Source organism: Oryzias latipes, chromosome 16 (genome assembly GCF_002234675.1).
Source record: "Oryzias latipes chromosome 16, ASM223467v1".
Taxonomy (NCBI): domain Eukaryota; kingdom Metazoa; phylum Chordata; class Actinopteri; order Beloniformes; family Adrianichthyidae; genus Oryzias; species Oryzias latipes.
In genome coordinates, this window is record NC_019874.2 from 29,503,713 (window position 1) to 29,521,693 (window position 17,981).

General features: G+C 39.1%; 2 protein-coding genes across 3 annotated transcripts; both read left to right on the forward strand.

Moving 5' to 3' along the window:
• Nucleotides 1-4,064: 4,064 nt before the first annotated feature.
• LOC101165917 lies at nt 4,065-7,846 on the forward strand. Of its 2 annotated transcripts, none has more exons than XM_011485821.3 (2): nt 4,065-4,319; nt 5,585-7,846. In XM_011485821.3, the coding sequence occupies exon 2, from the start codon at nt 5,647-5,649 to the stop codon at nt 6,826-6,828; it is 1,182 nt and encodes a 393-aa protein (XP_011484123.1). In that variant the 5' UTR covers nt 4,065-4,319; nt 5,585-5,646; the 3' UTR covers nt 6,829-7,846. The 2 variants fall into 2 exon arrangements, with proteins under 2 accessions (XP_011484123.1, XP_004078564.1); XM_004078516.4 differs by having other exon boundaries at nt 4,066-4,322; nt 5,587-7,846.
• Nucleotides 7,847-10,091: 2,245 nt separating this feature from the next.
• LOC101175680 lies at nt 10,092-16,027 on the forward strand. The gene is made up of 2 exons (XM_004078386.4): nt 10,092-10,224; nt 14,176-16,027. The coding sequence occupies exons 1-2, from the start codon at nt 10,157-10,159 to the stop codon at nt 15,371-15,373; spliced, it is 1,266 nt and encodes a 421-aa protein (XP_004078434.3). The 5' UTR covers nt 10,092-10,156; the 3' UTR covers nt 15,374-16,027.
• The last annotated feature ends 1,954 nt before the right edge of the window (nt 16,028-17,981 follow it).

The window sequence follows — 17,981 nt, forward strand, 5'->3', positions numbered from 1 at the left end:
TAGAAATCATACGGTGGTAGCGCGGGCCCTCGACGAGGGCTGTTGACATGGGCCGGACCTCGACCTGGCGATCCCGGCCACCGTGAATCCTGCATTTAATGAGTAGACGGCATTAATGCTGCTTTGATGTGTTGATGCTCTTCATCCGATGAAGACTCCTGCTGTGGTTGGATGACAGCAGGAGGCGCTGGGGCCTTGCTGGGTTTCTTGGGAGGCATGTTGCCCAAAAGCGTGTAAATTTGTAAATTGACAAGATTATAGTCTGTGCTCAAAATCTTAGTTGCCAATGACTAGTGGCCCCCCCGGGCAAAAGAGCATTTGAGCCCCGCATGAGGACCTTGGCTTCACATTCAAGATGCACGTACATCTGAGATTTAATCAGAGAGCTTGTCAGTCCGGAATCTGTCAAATCCAGAGTAAAGGTTGTTGTGGAGGTCAGACACTGACACTGACTTTGCAACCAGCAGTTTTGGAAATATGTAAATAAAGTGTTAAACACTCCTTAATTAACTGATGATGCAGAAGAATAAAACAAGGCATTTTACTTCTTGATAGTAAAAAAAAATTAACCAACTATTCAATAACTTCAGAAGTGATGCATCAAATACTAAAATCTACTAAATACTACTCTTTTTTTTGCTTTAGGCTGCATTTTTTTAAACTCATCCCAGAAATCATAAAACTGTCAGTTTCCTCTTTTCTTTTTATGGGACGAGTCTTTCCTGTGAGCTTTGAGGACACCTTGTGGTGAAAAGGAACATGAGTCAAGAATCAAGGTCAGACTGATAAAACAGTCCTGCAAGAGACTCATTTATGTTTCCAGATTCCAAACAGACAAAAACTCCATGACAAGATTTTTTTAGGCTATACCATATTGAACTTGAGTCATCCATACAGATTTCTTAATTTTTTGGCCTAAAAAACTGAGAAGATTGACTAAATTACTGATAAATTGTACTTTTATTCAGAAGCAGAACTTGTATAATCAGTTAATTTTCATTTATTTATTACTTTGATAAATTATATACATTTAGAGGCCTTTTATCAAATCAGGTCAGCTTTTTCTAACACATTGTTTGCCTCTTTTCAGCTGGCTATCATTATCTCAGGTATTTCAGTCTCTTTTTTTCCCCTGCTGAGCATGAAACCACCAACAACAAAGATCCAAAACGTTCTAATTGCATTTTTTATGTATAATAGAGAAAGGACTTCGGAGGACGAGGATGTGGGTGATGTTTGTCTGAGTCTTATTTCTGCTGCTTTATATTATCTACTAGCTGCAGTTGAGATCGATCTTACGGCACTTTCACCTCCAACAAACACATAGCTGAATGTGAAGCACAAAGTTCATGTGATCCCTGAAGCTGTCATGGTGCGTTTGCTGACACAACGGCTGTGATTTTTATTAGGTTAAGGTATTTTTGTATAGTTTTGTGCAAGAGCAACTGTAAATGTTAACAATTATTCAATAACAGCTTTTAAATTTCACATACAAATGACCAACATTATTTTCTTGTTGACAATAAAATTTTAACTGGAGGAAAAAAAACCTGTTACCTAGAGATTGTATTAGTTTTTCTTCTGTTTGCATCATAAACTGATCCAATAAACATTTTTATATATTAACAGTAAAGAGGAAAAACAAAGAAATTATTTGTTTTCTTGAGAGTAAAAAACAACATTAAAACTCAATCATTTCAGAGATGTTGCATCAAATAGCAAATTTTATCAAATACGAATATTCCTTTATTCTTTAAGTTACTTTTTTTTTTACATGATTTTGTTTTTAAAACTCATAAAACTGTCATTTTCCTCTTTTCTCTGTTATGGGACGAGTCTTTCCTGTGAGCTTTGAGGAAACGTTGTGGTGAGAAGGAAATACGAGTCATGAATCAAGGTCAAACTGACAAAACACAGTCCTGCAAGGGACTTATTTATCTTTTCAGATTCCAAACAGACACAACTACCATGACAAGCTTTATATTTTAGAATCTTTTAGGCTGTAGACTTCAATGTTTATCTGTTCTCTCTCCTTCAGATGAATTATTCATCCATATGTCTTGTTTCTTTGTCCTAAAAAGGAAGAAGATTGACTAAATTAATGATAAATTATACTTTTGTTGAAAATCAGAAGTTTTACAATTATTACATTTTAATTTCTTATCACTTTTATTACAGTATTTTCATGACCATAGGGCGCACTGGGCTATGGGTGCAGTTTCCGTTATGGGTGCTTTTTCTTTATTTAACACATACAAAAGGGGCACTGGGTTTTAAGGCGCGGGCAGTTAACACATACCGGTAAAACATGCATGCTAGTGTGTTTTAAAAAAGGCAGCGGGAGCAAAACTGAGTTGTTGAGATTCATTTTTTACTTTTTCAGTCATCAATCAGCATCTAAAAATCCAAAAGCCCTCTTCTGTATCTGAAATGAACAGCCGGACTAAATTTCTATCAAACACAGCAGCTTCCCTTTGGTAAGCGTCAGAGTCTGTCTCGTTGCCGTGCGGCTCCTCATGAAAGATGCCGGCTTTTGCAACAACAGTGCAAGCAGACATGTTAGCCCAAGCATCTACAATGCATTCACAAACTGTGAACTCGCCCTCCGCTGCCTCACAGTTTCAGTAAAACTGTGTCCACCATTCGACAGTGTGACTCACCGGGATGTCAAAAGTGAGCAGCACCTCGTCCATGTTGGTGATGTGGCTGGGCTGGAGGTGTTTGTCGGCAATCTTTTTACTCCAATAGGAGCTAAAGATGGACAGCTTTTCATTGTAATCCACTGGAAGTTGCTGCCCCACATAGTCGTTGCCCGGATGGAAAGATGACACCGTTTCATAAAACGAAAACATCAAGAAGAACCTCCAGGAAAATTTTCAATTTTCATTTCCTCTGCAAGCATTACTGCCTTCAGAGGAATGGTGACTGTAGAGATGTTTCTCTCAGCTCTTCTCTCATTGTTGATCCATCGCTCGAGTCATTTTTGTCGGAGTTCGTTTTCCAGCTTCCTCCACTTGCGGATCATGGATTCATTAATCTTGAATTCTCTCGCAGCTGCTCGATTCCCACGGTTCTCCACGTAGCTGTTAGCTTGCACTTTAAACTGTGCTCATAGGGTTGCCAAAACGGCGTTGTTCTGCATAATGCACATACCTGCTTTTTTGTACTATTTGGGGGGGTGTCTTCACGTCCACACTTCCCTCCTTACCATTCTCATGCTGTCCTCTCCTAAGTCCTCTTTACCAAAGTCACGGTACAACGCATCACGCGCACCGCACCAAAACAGCACTCCGTACATTTCAGAATTTTGTTCTACGACTTTTAAGTGCGCTTTATGGTCGTGAAAATACGATAATTGATATTCAAATCAGGTTAGCTTTTCTAACACATTGTCTCTTTTCAGCTGGTTATCATTATCTCAGGTATTTCAGTCTCTTTTTCCCCTGCTGAGCATGAAACCACCAACAACAAAGAACCAAAACGTTCCAACTAATTGTGCTTTTCACGGATCATAGAGACAGGACTTCAGTGGACAGGGATGTGGGTGATGTTTGCCTGAGCTCATGTCCCATTTCTGCTGCTTTTTCAAATCTAATGGCTGGAGTTGAGATCGATCTGACAGCACTTCCCCCTCCATCATAGTGCATGGTTGAATACGAAGCAAAAAGTTCATGTGAGAGCTGAAGCTATCATGGTGCATTTCCTGACACAACGGCGGTCTTTCTGTGCCATGGAGGACTGATTCTGAAAGTGCTGCAGGGAAAATCCCTCTGAAATTGGTCTCAAATAATGTAAATCACACTGAATCGGGTCACAGTTAGCGAAACGGTCTCAAACGTCTGGAGTGCAGGAGGGTGCACAGCCTCACATTAGTGACAGAGGCCAGCAGTGACCATGGCAACAAGTTCAAGCCACAACAAGAAGGGTTTTGTCCTAATGGGCAAGTACTTCAAGCTCTGCTGCCACTGGCCGGCGATTTTTTTCTGTCTCTCTCTCTCTTTGGGTGTCTGACTCACACGCACATAGACACTCAGGCTTTTTTTTCCTCCATGGTGTCCCTGCATGGGGGAGTACTTACAGAATGTTATCTGTATCAGTGCTGGTTTCTCATCCCTCCTGAGAGGGTTTGGATGGAATGCTGGAACAGGATGGAGGAGTTCCAAAGGGGGAGTGACGACAGAGGAGTGAGAGCCATGTAGACAGAGAGAGAGAGAGAGTAAGTGAGTGCTTAGACGTTTATCTTGGGGAGGCTGGCTCTCACAGGCACCGCTGGACTCCACCATAACTGGACTGAAGTAATTTCAGCAAAAGAAAAAAAAAAGGTGAGTTTTTTTCTTTCCTTAATTATATTCCATTTGTTGCTTTCTTTTTATTATTATTATTATTGTTATTTTTGAAAACCAAAAAAAAGACAAAAAAGTTAAAATATTAGTTACCATTTCTAATTCCTTGTCTTTAGGGTTTATCATTTGAGCAATAAAGAAAATGTGTGACTTTTGGGGTGGAAATGAATCTTGAGGAGGATGTGGTTGGTGAGAAACTTGCATATTAGCTCTCAGTTGAAGCTGAAAGTCAAAGCAGATCATTCTGAGCTGGGTTTGGTTGGTTTGGGGGGGACAAAAAAAAAGCATTCTTTTGCTAAGTGACTTTTGTTTGAAAGATTTGACAAAAATCATTAATGGTGAGTGTTCCTTTTTTTTCTTTTCTGCGTTTCTGGATCAGAATGTAAACAGTTTTGTCATTTAAAGCTTACATTTAAATGCTGAACCTTTGCTCTATTTACTCTCATCAGTTGGTTCATGTGTGGAAAACTAAAGAAGCAAATGTAATTAGCACATTGTTATGATGGACTGTAAAATGACACCAATGATCTCATCACTGCAGCAATAATTGTGATGTCTGTTAAAAAAGTCATTGTGCATTTAAAATTCTTTTACCGTTAGAAAAACCTGAAAAGACATTAGGAGGGGTTGGACATAAATCATATGGGGTTTGAGTGAGAAGTGTGAGTTATGAACAAGTGCAGCGGTGGAGGTTTTCTTTCCTCAGTCTTGGGTGTGCCTTCTTTCTCGGCCTCCAGTGAAATGAGGGTTTGGGTCATTCCTCCAGAGCAAACTGAAACGCGTACTTTCAATGCGGAAGCAAGCCCCGCTTTTACCCATGTTGTGAACATCTGTGTTTGCTTTGGGTCTTGGCAATTGTTAGAGCAGCAAAACAGCATCTCAAAAGACCAGAGCTGGAAGGTTGTGAAATAACTGACGTCACATTTCACCAGGACAGATTCCGTGTTTAATATTTACCCAACATAGCTGTCAGAGTCCCTAGTTTGTGTGCTTTTATGATCTTTTGTTTGCACTTGGTATTATTGCCACTAAGGCTTGAAAAAAAAAAGGTCCCTATCATTAACGGAGGTTGTGAGGGTGCGGCATGAAACTGGATACATGTGCTGACATGTCCTACGGCTGCTTTACTGTGAATCAGATGATCACCTTTGTAAAAGATAAAAAGCACAAATGTGTTTCTGAAATTTGCTTAAATCACATGTTACAGACTTGAGTTGTTTTTTCGTATTTCTTCTCCTTTCAGACATCATCAAAAGCTCTGTGTTTGGAAATCAAATTGAGTTGCAACAAACTAAACCCAAAGATGGCCACCGTCGCAGACTGGATTGTTCAGAACAGGGACAAGATTGAGAAGGGCATAGAGATTATGGGGCAGGCTGCAGAGGTGCTGGCGTCCACTGTGGGCCAGCTTCACCCCATCCTGGAGGCGGTGTTTGTGGCCTCGGCAGAGCTGCTGAGCAACCCAGAGGGCAAAGAAGCTCGCTACCTGACTCAGCAGTTTGACATGGTCAATCAGAAACTTGAGGGAATTCAAGATGAAATCGACAAGATCGCCCTGGAGCTGCAGAAGACATCTCTGAACAAGCAGAACTTTGACCAGGAGGCTCAGATGATTAGCCAGTATGAAAAGTTCCAGGAATTTGTCAATGCCAACCCAAAGTTCAGAGAGAAGAAGAAGGAGAAGTTCCTCAAACAATACGAGAATACCGATGGGGACCTGAACGTGGAAGCCCTCTATTATGCTGTCACAGGGGAGAACATGTCAGGAGAGCCGATGCTGGATGTTGTAGTTGCCACAGAGCAGAGAAGCAGAAGGGCAGTGGAAGACTTCTGTGCTCAGCTGAAAAAGCTTTTCATGATAGGAATCATTGCCATCATGGGCTACGCCGCCCTTACAGAGGGAAATGTCGAGGAGGAGATGGTGAAAAAGTGGCAAGTTCGGATGGAGGACGTAGAAAAACGGATGAAAGCAGCTGTAGACGACTGCACGGAAAACTTTGCAGATCAAGCCAAACTAGACATGGAGCACCTGCTTCAGGAGAATCCTGGTCCAGCTGATAAGGACTTCACCAACTCTCTCTTGGAGTCACTTGTAAAGAAATATGACTGGGTGAGCTGGTCTGTCAGGGCCTTCAAAAACAGGGAGACCATTTTCTTTTTCAACTGGCTGGCAGGAAAGAAGTACCATGGCAGCGGAGGAGCCAAATGGTTTGACATTTTGACCAAGAACAAGATAAAAGTGGTGATCTCATTCTGCGTCAACCCCAAGCCCATCAACAAAGGTCAGATCCAGGAGAAGATTGAGCAGCATAAGCTGAAGGGGAACATGATGGCAGTGGCTCTTTCTCTGAGAAAGGACTTCCCTGACTGCCTGGTCCACGCCGTCAGCCATTACAAAGCAGTAGTGGAGTCCAACAGCTTCAATGAGGATTGTTATTACTTTGGAAAACACAAAAGAGCCCACCTGTTCATCCATCCTGAATAACATCAGTGCAGTGGGTGGCTTCTTAAAACAAATACATTTTAGTCATCTTTATTCCTATTTGTCGGTGTTTACGGTACATGTGTCTTTTTTTAAGTGATATCTAGAAATGTAAAAGCCAAACGTGTCTGCCATCTGGTTATTGTCTTTTAGATAAGTTAACTGGATTTGACAAAAAAAAAAAAGTAGCAGCTGGTGACTTACTAGCGACATTCCCACTGTTGGTTGATTTAAAAATTCTGTGAGAAACACAGTTTCACTGCATTAGCAGATGCTTAGCAATATTTGTGCATTGGCTTAACATGGCTTAATTGCTGGTTTGCGCTACCAAAACTTGTTTTGCAGAAAATAAGAGTCACAACTACTCAAATGTACTCAAGTAATCCCACCAGCAAGTGTAAAACTCTGGAACTGCTGGTGAAAGAAACAGAAAAACTTATGATTTAAACGATCATATGGTGTACTAGTCCAACCTTTAGATATAAACCACAACTTCAAACAGTCTTTACTCAAAACCTCCTGAAAAACCACATTTTGTCCCGTTCTGCAAATCGGGTTTTTCTTGTCTTCAACAGCCAAGTAGCTGATGAGCTTTGGAAGTGCTACAGCTGGTTGTTTAACTTTGTTTCCATTCTGACTTTTAACAACCATATCAGAATTTCCGATTCATATTAAGAATAATGGAAACATTGATATTCCTCTAATGACAAAGCAAATAAACTATTTTTTTGACAGGGATTGTTAAAAATGCATCAAATGTTCCAGATGTTTACAACTAGCTGGACCTGTTCAATTACACTATTTAGTCACTTTTACACATTATATTTACTGTATGATTATATTTGGGTATACCACACTATGAAATGTATTAACTATTCAGCTTTTGGGTGTGATATGGTAACCGGGGGCATAAAAGACAACTATCTGCAATCAAACACAATCATGATTTATATATTAAAATGATCCTGTGTATTTTACATTTATTTCAAATAAATCAAATATTAAATTTTTGTCAATGTTATTTTTAATTGTCTGTTACATTATTTAGAAAAAGTAGTGTTTTTTTAATGAGGTTATGTTTGTAGAAATCCAGATACATTACATTTAGAAAACAAGACAAGAAACTTTACATTAAAAAAATTTTAATACTTAAAATAATTAAAAATCATATACAAAATGTTGTCAATTGATGTGATTGATTGATTGATGTGGTCAGCAACAACTCCTGTTATAAACATGTTACGATCCTTGATTCTTCAAACTAAGGCCAGTGCACAGAACACATATTAGAATTTTAACTGATTTACAATTGCATTTGTTCTTAAAATATTTTTTTTATTTGGAAATATTTATGTGAGAGAGAAAAACCTAGCTAACAAACTCTAGATTTGTAACTGATTTCAGCAGTTTTTTTTGTGCAAGAAAACCACAAGTAAATGTAAATATTTAGGCAGGTGGATGCATTGATGTAAAGTCGACATTTGAGTTTGAGCTATGTGGGCTACAGTCGCTGAGCTAGCTTGTAGATACGCAAAGTTGGACGCCATTTAGGAAAGGCCCAGATGCCAGCTCACTGCTAAGCTGCAGTTGCACAAACAGAGCTGTAAAAACAAGGATGGGACTTTCCACAAATAAATTATTACTTTCAGCTAACAAAGCAGAACTTATAGAATACATTTTAGTAAGATTTCAGTGATTTTACCATTGGAACTAAGAACGTTTAGGCCGTAGCCTATTCAAAGTCAATAGAAGCATCAGACTTCGCATTATTTCCTCATTTTCTGGCAGGACCATCAAAAGGGGTAGCGGCGGTGCGGTTGGGTAACAACGCCTCCCACCTAGACCTTGCCGCACCAGTGACGTAGACTTAAGTGGTCACTGCGCCCTCTCTCCTGTCTGCGGGAGCGATGGGGCCCCCCCACTTCCGGTGCGACTGTCGACAGGGACAAACTGCTACCAGTGTACTCCAACCCCGTTGCCCCGCCCAGGACGCAATAGTTCTGCGGTGATGTCAACTACCCACCAGACTCATCTTGAAACACGGACCAAGGAATTTAAGAATGTGTGTAAATCTTAGATGTAAATTTTAAAATATAACCACAACCCTGCATCCGGTATCCACTGTTTCCTAAATAATTATGTGTTATTTATAGAAACATTTGAAATGTTGTTCGTCTGTTGCATCTTGTACAAAAACATTAATAGCTTGGGTCATATTTTTGTGATGATCAGTTTTTTTCTTTTTTACATCAAACCAAAATTAAGCATTTTATGGTCATTTTGTTGTATCTGCTAAGCCGTGTCTCATTGTTTACTGCCACTCCTTACGTACATAAAGCAATGGTAACAGGCTAGTGTAACATTTGTAGCCTATAACTCATTGGGTGGGACCACTTCGTGTGCAAATGCTACAAAAAAGAAGGTTAACGCTACACTCAAAAAAATATCTGAGGGCGTTTTGGGGCTCTTTTTCATAATATAATAAAGTAGTAATTAGAATAATTATAATCATAATTATTAATAATAAATTCCATTCATGAGATCGGGAGACCTTTATCCAACTTTATATGAAAAAGAATATATTATTAAAGAGTATATATATATACATACACACACACACCTGATATGACATAAACCTTTAGTAGTCATAACCTATCGTGTTTTAGTTTGCTTTTGCTTATCTTGCTTAAAAATACCTTTAAATAGGTCTTTGCTGATTAAATGGAGGTTATAAAAAAGTAAACATTCCGGTTGATTGAGTTAAATAAATAGTTATGGTCACACTTAAATAGAGGAGCCTGAAAGATTTTTTTTTTTTTTTTTTTTTTTTTTTATTGAACAATTGCAACATACAAAACAAGAAAATACAACAATTATGCACATTTAATGTACAATAGAATTCTGAATACAGAACAAACATGATTTGTTTATATGTGACTGATCTTTACCCTGAGGTGTCCCTCTTATCTGCCAGATTAAAAATAAATTTAAAAAATGAAAATAATAATGAGGTCTTTTAAAATTCACATAGTTTATCTTCTTAAAGTGGAACTGAATATCTCTGCAACCTCCTGTATAACAAAAAATATAATCCTCAGAAAGGGGATTTATTTTTTCGTTCATAAAAATACTTTATGATCGTGGGGAAATGTAAGTCATAGGTCTGGTTCTACCTAGGGACTAGATTAGATACGCTTTTTTTAATCGTCGCGAGCTGGAAATGTTTACCCAAAGGGTGGAGACTGATCTGTTTGCAGCATCCGCCTTGTTCTTCTCTTTTTTTGTCGATCACAACCCAATTTTTTCCGTCTGGCTGGGTGGTGTCCGTCCTATGTCACGTGACCGGAATCAAGGAAAGACCAACTCACGGAAGTTTGGATTTCTTCCGCAAACTTCGAGGTGAGTCGGTTTCTGATATAACAAAAAAAGTATCACGCGCTTGTAAGAAAGCGATGATGGAAAAGCTCAAATTCAACCTATTTTGTGTTTGACACAGCTGGAGGAAGAAAATAGAGCAGTTAAATACAAACACTAAACTTTTCTGGTGGGCGTTGGTTGGCACCTCTGACTTCTCAGACTGCTCCCCTTAGTTTGTCCCGTCAGTTTTTAACTTGGTCGGTCAGAACAGAAATGCGGAGTTAAAACAAACTTCCTGGTTGTTTATTTATTTATTAACGTCCATTTTGGCCTCCACTTGAAATGGATCTGATTAGAGGCGCTGCCCGCGGAAGGATCGATGTGTTCGACATTAAGAGGACGCATTAACTGGGCGCGGACTAATCCCACTGCTGTGGTCAGGCTGTAACATGAACCGCACTTCAATGGCGGAATTAAACTTGACAGGGGGCGGGGGGATATGTCCATCCGCACAGAAAAAAAGACCTTGATCAGCTTGTAGGTCAGGGAAATTATTCATATGTGAAAACATTTGTCAGGTTTTTAACTTATATATTTTAACAAATAAGAAAACACATTTTAACTTGAAACATGTTTAATCTTCCTCAGATTTGAAATAATAAACACACATGAATTATTATTGTTAACGTTTGTTGAAAAACATGTTTGATCATTTACTATATTTGTGCAGTTTATGATTCTAAATATATTTTTTTTTATTATGATTTATTGCGGACAGAAAAATCGTTGGGAAAATCATGTTTAACGTGATAATTTGTAATACGGGTCCATTATAAATTCTCTTGGAAGTTTTGTGGCCTAGCAGCTATTAGTGGAATTGGAATTTAATGGACTTTTTAGTGGTCGTTTGAGCCAAATCTGTGGTTACACTCATCCTTTAAAACTGTTACAGCTAAATATGTCAGAAGGTAAATCTTTGCAAAGAAGCATCTTTTTTTTTTTCGACCTGAAAGAATTTAAAAGAGCAAACAAACTACCTTTGTAGTGAATGCATGCAGCCTCAGAAAATGTTATATTTTTTGTTTTTGTTGGAATGGAGATCTATTATGCACTAGCTGCACCCTGAGAGGCGGAGATATATGATCGTACATGTTTAGCCGAAAATCTAATCAGATACATCCTGATGGAATTTCATGCACTTTTGCTTTTCTTGTTTCTTTCAAAAACACGGCTATGCTTCCTGTTTTTGAGGTACAGCTTCCAAAGTGAGGGTTTTTTTAAATGTGAAAACACCATGAAAATTGCAGATCTGATACGTTTTAGAAAAATCAAAACAGCTTTGTGTGCATTTTAATCTTGTGATGGAATTAAAAGCTTCGCTCTGCAGACTCGTCTGAAAAACTGCAGAGCATCAGGGTGAGATATGGGTGTTATCTGCCAGCTGCATCGCACAGAAACCTACAGGGAGTGAGCCAGACAGACAAATGAGCTGACGGGGTTTTTTTTTTTTTTTTTTCCACGTTGTCTTGTTGCCTTGGAAACTTGCTGAGTTTTACTGGAAAATGCACCCTCACCCAGCAAGTTTAACCTCTTCCATTTAATCACTTCCCACGCCTGCTCTTATGTATTGGCTGATGGGGAGGGAGCGCTGCAGCTCCTCCTCCGGCTGCAGATTCCCTGTGAACTCCCTGAGTTCGCCTGAATCAAAATGCTGGAGAGCTGTGATGAAGGCCCGAACAGTGAGACTCAAAGCCACAGAGCGCTAGTAAAAATAATTACATTTCCTCAAAGATTTCCTGTTTCCTGGTCTCCAGACCAACGTGTCTGGACTTGTCCAGGACATAGTTCGAGCTGTTTATACTTTCACCGTATAAATGTAGTGAACTCTTGAAGGCCTCTTGCTTATGAGTTGAAAAGCCTTATCAGTCACTAACTATGTCTAAAGTTCCTCACTAGGCCTGCACAATAAATGTATCGTTATCGCAAGATCAAGCTGTACAAAAATCATATCACAAAAGACGGCAAAAATTGTGTTAAATGGTGACCTTAAATGTGCTAAAACAATCTTATGGCAGCTTGAAGAATGATGGACCCCTTCACGTTGTTCACCAATCGGATGGGGCCCCTATATGTCAGATGCTCTCCTATGTAGACGAAGGTCATTTGGAGTGTAATTTAAATTATGTTGACTGTTATTCAAATAAACCGTTGTGTTTTTGGTTGTTTTGCTATTTGTTTATGTATCACAAGTTACATCGTCATCGAAATATTAATCACTAATATCGTAAATGGCGAGTTTTCCTCATATCGTGCAGTCCTATTCCTCAATGTCCCCCAACTTCTCTTTGAAAGGCTATATAGAGCGGGACTATCCAGCGCCCTGATTTTAATGCAGTTTGAACACATGCTCACTTCTTTTTTTCTTTCTTTTTTTTAACTCTAGATATGACATCACTCCTTTGCCAAAGTAAAAACCTGATCATTACCAGGGGCCGCAAATGTAGCCGCCAACCAGTGAAATTTGTCCGTCTGTGAGTGAAAAAACAGCGTTAAGGGCAGTACACACCGGGACTACTATTGGCACTCGTTATTCGCCAGCGTTTTTCAACACGTTTTTTGTGTTCACACCCAAGCGATCTTCGCTGACGATGAGCCGAGCGAACATGCAAATTCATTCCCTGACATTAGATGGCGCTTAATGTAAAACAGAAATACCCCTGTACACAAGGTGGCGCTGCGCAACTTTACGCTTCTCAAAGTCGCTTTTCACTCAGAAGAAGAGAGCAAGTATTTACGCGCTTGTCAGAATAATACAAAGAAAACATGAATATTTCCAGCACCAGTAGCTCCAGCTCCAGTTACAGAGATGATTTTGGATATACGCTTCTTGGCGAATATCTTTTTCGTCGTTACGTTGCGTATTTGTGGTGCTCAGCAAGACAGTTTTGTGTTTTAGGGCCCCCAAGTTGTGTTTTACTGTAACTTCAGAAGCTCCAGACACGTGTGCAAAAGCGCCATTTTCATTGGTCGTATAGTTTTTGAAGCGGCGCGTCAAACCAAAAAAACGAACCCGAGGTGTTTTTTAAAAAATGACGCTTTTACACGTGGCGTTTTTCGCGTCGGTGTGCACACTCACATTGGTGCCCTTTGTTTAGTCACGAGGCGTTAAACGTCAGCGAATATCGCGCGCGAAATTCGTTCCGGTGTGAACAGGCCTTTACAAATAAGGGGGAAAAAAATGGTTGTCCTCTGGACAACCTGGCAAGTATATTTGGTTGTCCTCCCCAATTTTTGGTTTTCCTTCTATACCAATATTCAACAGCGACGAAACCTACTCAGATGTCAGTACTTACATCTTTATTTCTTCTATACATCAAATATCAACTGCCTCTTGATGGACATTTAAAAAACTCTTTAAATATTAAAAACAAACATTTTACTAAATATCGAAGCATCTGGTTACACAAAGTATTGCCAAAAACTTGAAACTAAATCTTTTTGTGTGTTTTTGGAGACCTCTAGCGGTCGCACCAGGTAGTGTTGTTCAACACGTATTTGAATATCGGTAATCTTTATTGAAAAGTGCACATGTACAAACAGAAAGGATTCGCTCGCATGCACACACTTCGTTTGTCAGTGGAAAGAATTTGCTGCATACGTCTCAATTCAGAGGTTGCCAAAAACTAACCATTGAAACTTGAAAAATAGTCGAAAAATACCAAAATGTTAAATAAAAGACCAGGTTGTCACACGGACAACCATCAGGTTCATTTTGGTTGTCCTCCGTGAAATCTGGTTGTCTCGGATAACCGCTTATGTCGAACACTGAAAAGTATCCGGTTACTTTTTGGCAACAAACAAAAGTTTCGTTTACTACCTCACAGCAAATCGTTAGTGTATAATGTAAATCATAAATTCATGTTTACAAGTTGTCCAAATGCTGAGGGTGCATTTCTTCACTAAATGGAACTAAAACATGTTTCTCTTTTTTAGTGGAAAAGATCTACACGCAAAGATGAATCAGCAGCTGAAGAAGATCGTCTCAGAGAAGAAGGATGTTGTTGAAGACATGATGGACGTGTTTGAGAAAGGGGCTGAAATGGTAGCCAGCATCGCTGGGGATCTTTTCCCCATTTTCTCCGTCGCTGCTCCACTTGTCCAACTGGCTCTGGACAACGTGGAGAGCTCCGAGGCTGCGTTCATGAAGGATCAGTTTCAGAAGGTCCGGGATCGTCTGGATGTGGTCTCAGAGGAGATTCAGCGCATCAACGAGGAGATCAAGAAGAGCAGGATAGATACGGAATTTTTCTCTGTTGAGGAAAACATCAGAAATCAATTCAGGAAGTACATGGAGATCCTAAATGCCAAACCCCAGTTCACAGAAGTCAAGAAACAGAATTTCCTTAAACACTTTTCCAAAAGTGGTGGAAACAAAAACCTTCACAGCCTTTACAGCGTTGTGGTTGGAGATGGTTTCTTTGGGGAGCCTTTGCTTGTGACCATCCTGAACTACGAGGAGAAAAGCAGACGTCCGATTGAGGAGTACTGCGCCCGGCTAAAGAACCTGTTCTGCATCGGGATCATTGCACTGTTGGGTCACGCTGCAGTGGACGGCTTTAATGAGGGTGAAGAGCTCCTGAAAGAGTGGGCCGAGAAGATGACAAACGTCCAGGAGAAGATAAACGCTGTCGTTGAAGAATGCATCGTTAGCTTCCCAAATCAAGCCAAGACTGACTGTGAACGACTGGTCAGAGACCAGGAGGGTCTGGACAACAAGCAGCTGGCTGATGCCCTCATAGGGATATTGAAGAAGAAGTACGACTGGGTGGGCTGGTCTGTGCGTGTTTACAAATCGCAATCCAGCATCCTGCCCACCAAGAAGAAATTTGACTGTCCAACGGGAAAGAGCCGCTTCCAGGTGACCGCGTCAAACGAGAAACTCAACATCTGGGTGTCCTACAGCGCTTCTCCTGAGCCCTTGGACAAGAACCTCATCCAGGAGCTTATCCAGAGTCAGAAGAAACCCACAGTGGAGAACGTAGCTGAAAATCTCTTTGAGAAACTACCAGGAGACTGCATGGTTCATACAGTCAAATCCAGCAAAGATCTGGTCTGTTCCTGGAGCTTCACTGACGACCTGCACTACTGGGAGGAGCATAAAAATCTGCACGTCTGTGTTCACTCCGCTTAAAGACAAAGATGAAACATAATTCTCTTTCTGTTGTTTAAACTTCACAAGAAAAATTCACATTTTAGACAAACACCAGTTACATTCTTTGGAATTATTCTCCTCTGAGAGAAAGATCACACACACATCACTGATTTCCTAAAACTAACGCATTCCTTTAGGCGACATGTCAGGACAGACGCTGGCATGAGCGGCCATGTAGGGGTTATATTGTTTCAGTGTAATATGTCGGGAGGGGAGCGGGTTCTGGGACACAGACTCTTGGAGTTCTGCCAGAGATAAATGTTTCCTTTAACCCTGGAGCTTTCAAAATCTCTGTTTTGCTCTTAAGGTTGAAAATGGTTTTTAACTGAACTGTCACTTTATTCTTTACTAGTTTATGGGTCTGTTTGCTTTAAGATGTTTTGATCAAATTACTTATTATTAATCGTTTGTCTTCATTTGATTGGAAACAATATATATATATATAAATCATAAGAATATTTGCATGTTATTTTGTTCAGATTTTGTTTTATAATGCAGGAACTGAAATAAACACTAATCCACATTTGTTTGAATGTAATAATTTTGTTTTTAGGAACAAACTTCCTGTTTCCAGTAAGTGTCTGTGATTGATTATTAAAAATGATTTCAAATAAAAAACGGTTCTGAACTGTATTGGTTCTGTTTTTTGTCCTGTTTTCTGCTAAAGAATCAAATACAACGACTCTGCAAACATCCATTATTTTTCCATATTCTGCCTTAAATTGATGCTCACACTGGGCATGTGACTCACGTTCAAGAACACACGTGTAGTCCATGGTGTTCACACTGGACAACCAGGGAGGGGTTTTTCCTTTTCCTACTATTTACTAGTGCATGTTCACCACCTGCAGTTAGAAAAGACTTGATGGGAAATGATGAAGCTGGGGTCAATCTGGTGAATCAAAAGGCTTTGTCGTTCACAGCTCTATTCCAATATATGAAAGATTCGGTGCCGTATTATTCCAGCCGGACGCAAACTGCAATTGTATGTTTCTCTACGCTTTTGTGAATATTTTGAAGTAAATAAAAAGACAAAATGTTCGCCAAGCATTGCCAAAAAAATGTCTTTAATGATAAATTATTAGAGCAAATTGTGAAATAGAAATATCAAATGTTAAAACACAAAGGTCTTCTCTACACATTAAACTGAATTTTTGCTTGAAAAGAAGCCAAACATTTGCTCTTTAATTTTAATTTTTTCAATTGTAATAAGTAACCTTCTTCTGGGATATTTAAATGTGTCTTTTTGTTAATGATTTTAATCCACTTGGTCATCTTCAGAGGATTAAAATATGTTTCCTCATTTCATTTTTTCATATTCATGTTCATTTACATTTTTTTCCATTTTCCATTAAAGTATAAGAAAAAAAAATCTATTCTTAAGTCTTATTTATGAAATTCTTGACAGGAAATAAAAATATCTTTTCTTTTTCTGTTTTGTCAAGGTTACTAATTTGCCTTATCGAATAAGAACCTTGATTCCCTTAATTGTCTGATTAATTTTGTGTCCCAAAGCTGTTCTGGAAACCAGAACCATGTGAGGCTCGAGCGACCGACGCCTTTTTTCAGATGGAAATGATCTGTTTCGGTTCTGCTGCTTTAAGGCTAATCTAACGGAACAGCTGGTCTGAACGCAGCGCCGTACAGAAAAGGAAATGGATGCTTGTCATTTGGAAACACCCATGCAGCTCTGTAATCATGTGGTTGTGGCTTTTCTATCTTTGGAGCACAAACGTTTGTGTTCCTGCTGCGTTTACCCCAGACGTTTGAGGAGGGGCAACAGAAGAGTCCATATTTTATTTAGAATTTAACCATGAGTTTTTAGACTTTTTTTTATCATAATGAGAGAACATAAATTGTATTTATGACGTTAAATACGTAAAAAGACAGGAAAATTTAACAGTTGTTGTTTTTTACTGTTTATTTTCTTTCCAAAAAGTTCGCAACGGAACAAAAACAAATAAGTCATATATTTTGTCCATATATAAACCCAGGCATTTATGTGCACGCCGAGACAGGACAAAAAGATGTTCTTTTCACCTTCTAATTATTTTTATTGAATGAGTTCAAAGTTCAAGTTCAAGTTTGTGAGAAACTGAGTTTTTCGTCTTTAAATAATTCTGACTTTATTCTCAGAATTCTTTGACATCAATAAAAGTCAGAACTTCTCCTCGTTCTTATATTTCAATATTGAAGAACACGTAATCAGATTTATTTGGCATTCTGATGCATAATAACAGCAAAATTAAATAAATAAAAACGCAGAAAGGGTCTAAACTGAACCAATGATGAGAGGACCCTGCCAGAACCCTATCAGGTAAGGTGACACAAGGGATTTTATTCCAACTTAAATGGCCTTATTTAGAAAGCAACTGAAATTGTGAACAGGTGTTAATAAAAAAGAAAGAAAGAAACTTCAAATCTATTAATATTTATCATCCAAGTAATTCCAAACTCTTTTGACCCTAAAAGTCAAACTCAGTCCAAATCATATGTTTACTGATGTGAGCCCCTGTTGGATGAACATACTTTATCTTCTATATCATCTTTTAAACCTCTGTTTGTCTTCCACAATTACATTTGCTGT

Coding starts and splice junctions, on each gene's coding strand:
- LOC101165917 (XM_011485821.3), top strand. CDS start 5,647: ATGGCCACCGTCGCAGACTGGATTGTTCAGAACAGGGACAAGATTGAG.
- LOC101175680 (XM_004078386.4), top strand. CDS start 10,157: ATGTCACGTGACCGGAATCAAGGAAAGACCAACTCACGGAAGTTTGGA. Junction 10,225..14,175: donor TTTCTTCCGCAAACTTCGAG/GTGAGTCGGTTT, acceptor TCTCTTTTTTAG/TGGAAAAGATCTACACGCAA.